This window comes from Mustela lutreola, chromosome 7 (assembly GCF_030435805.1).
Source record: "Mustela lutreola isolate mMusLut2 chromosome 7, mMusLut2.pri, whole genome shotgun sequence".
Lineage (NCBI taxonomy): Eukaryota > Metazoa > Chordata > Mammalia > Carnivora > Mustelidae > Mustela > Mustela lutreola.
The window spans coordinates 61,395,526-61,405,315 of record NC_081296.1 but is presented as its reverse complement, the minus strand read 5'-3'; the positions used below and the strand labels follow the sequence as shown (position 1 = coordinate 61,405,315).

Sequence of the window (9,790 nt, the reverse complement as noted above, 5' to 3'; positions counted from 1 at the left end):
GTTTAATTTTAGATTAATCTCTTCATTTTATATAAAATGGAGATAATGTTACTCAATATCTGGTCAAATGATAGGTGAATATACTTAACACAGTTAAAAGTATGGACATAGGCACTAACTTCAAGGATTACTTTGTTCTTAATAAGTGTAAATAAAGATCTCATACAAATTACCATGAGCAACAAACAATACAATTACGCAGGACTTAAATTAGAAGGCTGCTTGGCAACATTTTATGATCACTAAGAATTCAATATTGGTGTTTGATCAGCATCAAGCCCAGGGTATATTTGTCTTTAAAAAATATTAACTTTACTATGAAGCAAACCTTTTGGTGTATCTCAATTTCCATTCAAAACAAAAGCAGTAAAATGTAATGTCTTCTCCATTTTTCCAAGCACAAAGTGAAGGTAACACTAAGCAATGTTAAGATAGAATTCTGAATTGAAAAACTTCAGTATGTGTAAGTAATACTAAAAATCCCAGCATGATCTTTGAGCCTAAAACCAGTAACAGCATTTGTCCTGTTAATCTGCATGACTGAAACAAAAAGCTGGAAACGGGAGTCCACCAAAGAAAAGACTGGGAAGAGGGCAAGGCTTTAGACCAAAAGGCTGTGTGTCTTGTGAATGAATTTTGTGGCTCCTCTTCATTGCATAAGATGCCTTAGCTGAGTATGGATTTGCTGCATAGAGCCAGGGTAAAGGAATCTTGGATTCTAGCGTCAAGTTAGTTATTTTCTGGCCCCCAGGTACTTTACTCATCCCTAGTCTTGAAAGAAAGTTGCCACACTCTATTTTATGGTTTTACATCTCAATATTGTATTTGAACTAAATTCACATGTTTAAGGTTGTCCCATAAGTCTTTAACAAAAAATTCAGGGTCTACCTGGATAAATTTCTGCAATGTGTAGGGAATTCAGTTTCTCTTCAGGCCAAAGAAATCTTACTTGATAACTGATCCGGAAGTTTAAGAAATAACACTCAGAACTAATGTTCCAAGAGGTCTTCATGTTTTTAGAGTATCCCTTCTAACAGAAGTTTCTAACATCTTGTATTAAATAACCCCATAGTTTTTCTGCTGAACGAAAGGGCTCCTAAAAGCATACTTACTATGTACTCTATCACTGCCATCATTAAAAGTTCTTAGGATCTCATCTTCCGTCTCACCTATCATTACTCCCTTCTTCAAGCTAGAAGGCTAAAAAACAAAAAGACGAAAAAACCCGAAGATGGCAAAATTAAACATGTGGTGTTAGGGGGCGAAGGGCCAAAGTGGTGATTTAGCACATTTAGATAATCGCTTATTCACCTTAGAAAAGGTGAATTACTTCCACAAGGGTCGATAGCTAAATGAGCTCCAGGACAAGTGTACGTGGAATGCGTGGGTTGAACGCTGCGTGGCTCAGAGCAGGAGCCACCAGCATCTGGTGAGCGAGGCGCCCTCCACCTGCTGGGGGAGCGGTGTGGGCGGAGCTAGGATGAGGAGGGAGGTGACGCACGCGCGATACGGATCAGTCCGCTGGCGGCTAGACCCCCGCCCGAGCGCAGACCGCTGCAGAGTCCTCCGGCTGCCCCTCGGTGAGTCCTGCAGTGATGCCTGCTCGCCCCCGTGAAGCCCACCCGAGACGCGCGGGTTTTACAGGATGGGGAGGGGAGCGGGCGTTGTGCTGAAATCCTTGAGCTGGAGGCTGGGAGCAGACAAAGAGTGGGTGGGGACTAGGAGTTCGGTTATAATAGGAGGGAAAGAGTATGGAGGGAGGAAATTAGGTAGCTCATCAGATCGGAACGGTGTTGGCCAGGGGTTTAAATGAAACAAAGACATCCTGCGTTCACAGCAGGCCAGGGGAAGATGGAGGTGGCTGGAGAGGTTGGTGTCTGCCTCCAGCTTTTCACGTCAGAATTTACTGCCTCAGCAATTTGGGGAACGAGGTTCCATATCTAGGGGTGGCTTGGAAAAAGCCTTGCCTTTACGGGGGGGAAAAAAAAAAGGAGGTTATGAATATTGCACTTTCAAGGAAGAAAATGCATCCCCCAGCCGCCTGCATAGAAGAAGAGTCAAAAGGAGGGTTTGCACAGCCATTGCCTGAAGCGTCCGTCTTAAACAGGTTGGGCAGCTGCAGAGGGAAGCGGCAGGAACATTTGTCCCCTTGTTCTGTAGGCTTCTGGTTCCCTAGAAGGCAACGTTTAAGACAGGTTGACTCCCCAGTGCAGTTTTCTCCCTCTCCCCTCACCACTGCCACGTCCTCAAATTCTAATCTCTGGAACCCAGAGACAATATTGGCAGCGTCATTCTGACAGCATGGGGGCTCTGCCTGGCTCAGCGCTGATGCCCGCCCGCAGCAGCCCTGTCACACAGGTGCTTTCCTCATGCCCGCCCTGCAGACCAAACGGGGGCATGTGGCCAGGACCCCTCAGCTTGCCTCTTCCCGCCTCCAGGACTGCAGAACAGGCCTGAGCTGGCTGCATTTTCAGCCCCTTCAGCTTCTCAAATGTAGTGGATGTCTGCTGAGCTCAGATGTTCCCTTCCACTGCTCCTAACCTTTCTGTGCACCTTTCCCCTTTGTGTCCTCCTGACTCCTTCCTTGGAACCTCTTTTCTCCCCCAGGACTGGGAAAACTCCCCATGTCCCTCTTCCTCTCCTGCTTTCAAAATGGAAGCAAGTTCTTGTCGTTGGGTTGCTTGCTTTACTAAGAGAGGAGAGAGGGTGGTGGCGTTAGGGGTCATGAAGCCCTTTCAGGGAGCTGCAAGCAGAGAACAAGGAGTGAGAACCGTCTTTCCTGGCTGGTCTTCCCAAGGCTGCCACGTGCATAGGGAATTGGCTATCTCGGGTTGTCCTGTTTCTTTAACACCCTTCCACAGCAGATGTTCTGCCCACACTGGACACTTCAGGCAAGCGCAGACCCCTAAGGATTTTTCGATGCAGCCCCCACTGGGTGGGTGGTCCTTGAATCACTCACCTGCGTGATTGATCATCACAGTGGCCAATGGGGGCCAATCGATACACGTTTGGTCTTTTTTTCTGCAGGTGAAAAATGGTCTCTGCAATGGTTTCTACCATGCTCTGCGGCCTAGTATTTTGGCTGACTTTTGGATGGACTCCAGCATCCACATATAGCCCTCGGACCCCTGACAGGGTCTCAGAAACAGATATCCAGAGGCTGCTCCATGGCGTTATGGAGCAGCTGGGCATTGCCAGACCACGGGTAGAGTATCCAGCTCACCAGGCCATGAATCTTGTGGGCCCACAGAGTATCGAAGGTATTTACTGTGTTCTCCAAGTTCAAAGCTTCCAGTAGTACTTAAAATAACGCATGTTGAAGAAACTATTTCCTCCCTCCGTTTCCCATTTCTTCTTCTTCTCAACAGTATATACATGCATGCTTCCACATTAAGAATAGGAGTACCAGGGCACCTGGGTGGCTCAGTGTGTTAAGCCACTGCCTTCTGCTCGGGTCATGATCTCAGGGTCCTGGGATCGAGCCCCACATCGGGCTCTCTGCTCAGCAGGGAGGCTGCTTCCCTACCTCTCTCTCTGCCTGCCTCTCTGCCTACTTGTGATCTCTCTCCCTCTGTCAAATAAATAAATAAAATCTTAAAAAAAAAAAAAAAAAGAAAGAAAGAATAGAAGTACCAAGAGAACAGGGACCTAATCTATCTCACTCACAGCTGGAGCCCTAGCACCTTGCACAGTCCAGTACATTAATATTTGAACGAATAAAGGAACATCTAGTGTTATCCCTAAAGAAAGATTGGAACCCAGACTCCTCGTCTCCTCCCATACTGATCTTTACGGAGCTGTGTCCAGCTGGTTCTCTCTTTGAGTCATTGCCAACCAGCATTTGTGAAAAATCCTTAAAACGCAGGACCTATGGGTTCGGACTTGACTCTTAGGGATGATATCGTATAAATATGAAGGGAGCTGAAAGACGTACTGACATTGAATTTCTGTCAAAAAACGTTTTTTGAAATAGTTTTTTGTGTTTTTTTTTTTAAGATTTTATTTACTTATTTGACAGACAAGAGATCACAAGTAGGCAGAGGCAGGCAGGCAGAGAGAAAGCAAAGGAACCAGGCTCCCTGCTGAGCAGAGAGCCCAAGGAGGGCTCCCAGGACCCCAGATCATGACCTGAGCCGAGGGTAGAGGCTTTAACCCACTGAGCCACCCAGGTGCCCTGAAATAGTTTTAATTGTAGCAAATGTTACTTAAATTTTTTTAGTGTGGCAAGACCATCCCCCCGAATTTTTTTGATGTTTCCGGAAATGTCACTGTAATACTTATATTAAAAAGCGGTACTTTGTTGTTTCATGATTTATTTGTAGAGAGAATCTGAATCTATTTCTTACAAGTTGGTGACAAGCAGGTGCCTTATTTCCATGCCTTGCTTTGTATGCTCTCTGATTCTGAACAATCTCTTTCTCCAGTGAGGAGGAGCCGACAGCAGTAAGTTGGTTAATTTAGGTTAACTGCAAGGGAGCACTCCAAATCTTTGCCCGTGTAAGTGGGTCCTGAGGAAAAATGTGAATTCTCTCCGCGTTTTGTCAAAATGTGTAACCAGCAAATACTCTTCCGTATGGATGGATGATGAATCATTTTTCCTGAGTCTGTGATTTCCTACAAATGCCATTTTCCCTGGAGACTGGTCAGTGCCGTGGATGTTGTTGATAAACGATTCTCGTTTTTGTCTTGTTAACCCGTAGTTGTAAGCCATCAAGAGGAGAGCTACCTCTGTGGGATTGTTGTCTGTGTAGGTTGGCATCAGATTAACAGATAATTTGAATCAGCAAGCGTGCAAACCTAGCACAGGGCTTAAATCGGAGTAAATCATTGCCACCTCTTTAGGGAGAATCTCACTTCTTCCCAGCACCCGCCGCCTGTCGCTCCTAGCATAACTATCCACTTCAGACCAGCTTTTTCGAGACAGTAGATATCTGCCCTTTTACCACAGTCAGTGCTTGATTCGTTCCCCCGCCGTCGTCATGGAGAAAGCTTTCCCAGTTTCCATTAATACCTGATGCCTGATCATCTGTGTGGAAGGGAAAGAGCAGCTCCCTGGGCGGGCAAAGCCTGTGTTTTTCCAGAGCCTCGTTTCCTTGGACTCTGTGTCCCATTATTTAGCGCCCACTCCATGCCAGCCCCGGTGCAGGGCCTGGGGCAGCTGTGTCCTCAGAGAATCTCGGGCTGGGAGTGGGAGCTGGGGAGAGGTTACCACCCTGCACCATGTATGGCAGGTTTTGGGGGAGATGTCGAGACAACCAGCCGTCAGGGAAGCGAAGAATAGGAGTAATTTATTCTGCTTGGGAGTGGATGGGCATGGCTAGAAGGAAATACTTCTGTGGAGAAGCTACATTTGATTTGGGTTTGGAAGTCTGAATTGGAATTCAGCAGGGAATAATACTAAAGGAAAAGGCATGGAGCTTTTTTTTTCTTTTTCAAGATTTTATTTATTTATTTGTCAGAGAGAGAGAGGGAGAGAGAGCACAATCAGAGGGAGCAGTAGGAGGAGAGGGAGAAGCAGGCTCCCTGCTGAGCAAGAAGCCTAGTGCAGGACTTGATTCCAGGACTCTGGGATCATGATCTGAGCTGAAGGCAGATTCTTAACCGACTGAGTGAGCCACCCAGGCATCCCGAGACGTGGAGCTTTGAAAGAGCAGGACAATTAGGACAACTCAGAATGAAGAGTCCTGTTTCCATTTTGATCTCCTGGGGGATGATGTGAGATCATCACCTACCAGTGTGTCTGTGCAAGGGATGAAGATTGGTTTGTGTTTTAGTTTTCTATTATACTATAATAAATGACCACAAATTTAGCATCTTGACATAATGCCCATTTATTATCTCACAGTTTCTTTCGATCAGGAATCTGGTGTGGGTTTGCTGGGCCCTCTGCTCACTCTCATCAGCCTGAAATCAAGGTGTTGGCAGGAGGCTGGGTCATCTTTCACACTCATTAAGGTTGTTGGCTGAGTTCAGTTTCTTGCTGCTGTATGACTGGGGTCCCTTCTTGTCATCTGTCAGCCAGGGTCCCTCTCAGCTCTTAGAGGCCACCCCAGGCCATAAGCCACAGGGCCCTCGCACAACAGAGCCACTTGCTGCCTCACAGCCAGAGGGAGAATATCCCTTTAGTCCCCTAATTGTAATGATGGTGGTGGCCATCCCATCACCTCTGTCACTGAACAAAGGAGTGACAGCCTGTTACATTCACAGGTCTCACCCCCACTCAGAAGCCAATTATGCAGGTGGCAATCCTAGGGGTCCTATTAGGATTCTGCCCATTACAGCTTGGATGAAAGCTAATAGAAAATAGTCCAAAGACTTTGGGGAAGAAAAAAGCCTGGCTTTTTCCCAGCTCTGGACCTTGGCACTTAATTTGTTGGTTGATCTCATATTTATTTGAGTGACGATAGCATTGGTTCAGTTCATCCATTTGTTTGCATTGTCGCTGCTCATTTACTCCTGCTAAGTCCCAGGCCTGCGACAGATGGGTGTAGTATCTTTTATACTTATTGTAGGATTTTATTATGAAGGACCCAGTTAGAAAAGGGGTTTTTCTTTCTCATTTTTTATAGAAAGGATAGACCTAATGCGTGTATTCTGGTGTGAATTTTGACACACGTTTAACACAGACTGTTGGCGAAGACGCCTGAGTTTCAGTACCAGCGCCATTATTTACTAGTGATGTGACGTTGAGCAAATTCCTTAACTTCTCTGTGCTTCCATTTAGCTTGGGGATAGAATTTGAATTTCCTGAATTTACTGCTTGAATATGAATTTATTACTTGCAAGCTGGTAATATTCTGGTTCAGAACAAAGGTGTTTGCATGCCTAATTGCACTACCATGAAATCATTTCTGAATGAATCACTATCACACTGGAGATGACTATGATTGGACTCTGAGTCCCTTGCAGGAAAGTCTGTTTAGTATCTAACAAATGGCACGTTGAAGATAATTTTCCCTTCTTTTGTCTACTTTGATTAATTAATCTTATGATCCTCAGATTAATCTCATTAGTAAAGATACATATTAGCTCTCAAACATAGGGTTATAAACTAGCCTTTCAGTATAGGATATAAGATCAGTATAAATTACCCATATGTCTCATTAGAAAAGTTGCCCTCCTTTGATCTCATACCCCTTGTAGCTATGGTACCATTTTGCTGCTGCTCTTCCCAGCATCTGTTCACCATGCACTGATGGTCTTCCCTCCCCCCCAACCCATTCTCTCCTAGTCCATGGTTCCTGCCCCTTATTTGTCAGGTCAACAAGTATTTCTTGAATGCCAGGCACTGTTTTAGGTGCCGGGGAAAGAAACATGAACCTCAAAGACTGGCGGGACAGGAGAGATACAGTCCCTACACAAACAGATAAGTTAAAATATGTAATAAGTCAGATGGTTATAAGTGCTCTAAAAATATAAAGCAGAGGAGGGGGATGGAGGAAACAACTCAAAATTGGAGTCGGGGCTCCTCCCTGGGAAGATAAGCTAAGTTCTGAGAGCTGGAGAGTGAGCTGGGTGGTAGGTGGAGAAAGACATCCCAGGCAGAGAGCTGCACATGCAAAAGCAAGGAGGCTAGTGTGGCCAGAGCCCAAGACAGGGGAGCATGGTCGGAAGGAGCCTGGGGCGGGAGGAGGCTGGGCACGGGGAGACAGAACTCCTCCCAGGGTCTTTGGCTTGTCCTCTGAGTGTCTATCCTCGAAAAGGATCACTCCATCTGCTCTATTGAAATAAAGTCTTCCTACGGGGAGGGAGGACTAGAATGGGGGAGCTCATTTAAGAGGCCCCTGTGATAATCCAAGGGAGAGATGTACTAGCACGATAGGTAGAGAGGCAGTGAGACATGGGCAGCTGGTGGGTATATTTTGAAGCTAGAACCAACAGGTTTTGCTGGTAGGTGGGAGGCAGGAACTGAAAGAAAGAGGAGTCAGGGGTGACACCAAGATTTTGGCCTGAGGAACTGAAAAGGAACACTTTTTTCCCCAGAGGAGCACACTGAGCCTCTCCGGGGAAAGAGTTCACGTTCAGCTTTCCACCGTGAATTTTGAGATGCCTTAGACCGTTCTGTTCAGGGCCGGCCACTCTCTTGCCACATTCACCGACGTTCTGCCTTCATCATATTCAGCCTTGGCAGCATTCAGCACACTGGACCTTCTTAAAACCCTTGCCTTTCTTGGGTTTTGCACCAAGATGGCACACTCTTGGCTTTCCTTCTTGCCCTTTTCCCCATTAACTCTTTTCTTCGCTGTCTCCTTGGCAGTTTTCTGCTGCTGCTCTAAGGGCAGCTTTAAGTTAATCCGCTCTCCAGGGCTCAGTGCTGGCTCTGTTTCTTTTATTCTTCTCAATTCTCTGTCAAGAGGATTTTGTTTCTTCTCTTGACTCCAAATGCTATTTCTTTGCTGATGATGCCAACATTTGTATTTTCAACCCAAACTTGTTTCTTGTATATCTAGAGACTCCTGTGAATTGTTAAATTACCGTATGTCAATCCTGATTTCTCTACCACCACTTTCATCAACCTGTTTATGTCAGTCTTTTCTGTCTAAATGAATAGTGCCACCACTTAGCCATGCATGCAGGCTAAAAACCTGGAATAAGCCTCCATTTTATCCATTTCATGTCATACCCAAATTATTAGCAATTTATTTCATTTCTGTTTCTAAAATACATCTGTATTTGCCTGCCCTCTTTTTCCTCTGGCTCTACTCCAAACACCCTCGTTCAAGATACCATTGTGCCTGGCAATGAATTTATGAAAGTGTCTGTGAGAAACCTCATCACTTCTACTTTTTGTTTCTTTCAAATTGTTCTCCATAGGAAAGGCAGAGTTACACTTTAAAAATACAAGTTTAAATCCCATTAATGTCACTCTCCAGGGTTAAAATTCAATCAATGGCTTCCCACTGCACCTGGGTTAAAAGTAACACTTCTAGGGGCACCTGGGTGGCTCAGTTGGTCAAACAACTGCCTTCAGCTCAGATCATGATCCTGGAGTCCCAGCATCGAGGCCTGTGTGTGTGGGGGGGTCCCCACTCAGCAGGGAGTCAGCTTCTCCCTCTGACCCACCCCTCCTCTCATGCTCTCTTTCTCATTCTCTCAAATAAATAAATAACATCTTTAAAAATATAAATAAAATAAGAATAAGAGGGGCGCCTGGGTGGCTCAGTGGGTTAGGCCGCTGCCTTCGGCTCAGGTCATGATCTCAGGGAGCCTGCTTCCCTTCCTCTCTCTCTGCCTGCCTCTCCATCTACTTGTGATTTCTCTCTGTCAAATAAATAAATAAAATCTTTAAAAAATAATAATAAGAAGAATAACACTTCTTGCCACGTCCTGCAAGGATACACACCTCCTACACACTCTTCCCGCTAACCTCGCTCTGCTGTCCACTCCCACCCACCTCGCTCTCACCCTGGTCACACCAATGGGCTTACTCCAGCTTCACACCTTGTGTTCTTCCTTCTCTGCTGGCAGATCTTCCTCTTAGGTCTTGGTTTCAAAGTCCTCTACTCAGAGAAGGCTGCCGTGACCACACCTGCTCTGAGTAACACCTATTCTCCGTCACGGTGTCCTTTTTGGGGTTTTTGTTTTGTTTTGTTTTTCTAACCCCCATAGTATCTTTTATAATTTATAATTAGTATTTGTTTCCTTTCCCATTGTCTGTCTCCCCATTGGAGTATAAACTCCATGAGGCTCTTATTTACTGCTTTAAATCCAGACACAGAGTAGGCACACAGTTAATATTTGAAAAACGAATAGATACATACTATCAGGGGAAAATATATCTAGCAGCAAC

General features: G+C 45.5%; 1 protein-coding gene across 3 annotated transcripts in view; it reads left to right on the top strand.

Annotated features, from left to right (window-relative positions):
* Positions 1-1,461: 1,461 nt before the first annotated feature.
* Positions 1,462-9,790, top strand: part of SCG5 (secretogranin V) — a 53,117-nt gene continuing 44,788 nt past the window's right edge. For 2 of the 3 annotated variants that reach the window (XM_059181098.1, XM_059181097.1), the window contains exons 1-2: positions 1,469-1,580; positions 3,028-3,260. In XM_059181098.1, coding sequence (XP_059037081.1) covers positions 3,035-3,260 — 226 coding nt within the window. In that variant the 5' untranslated portion in view covers positions 1,469-1,580; positions 3,028-3,034. Of the gene's footprint in view, positions 1,581-3,027; positions 3,261-9,790 lie in introns of all 3 variants that reach the window. The other variant, XM_059181099.1, reaches the window with a different exon arrangement.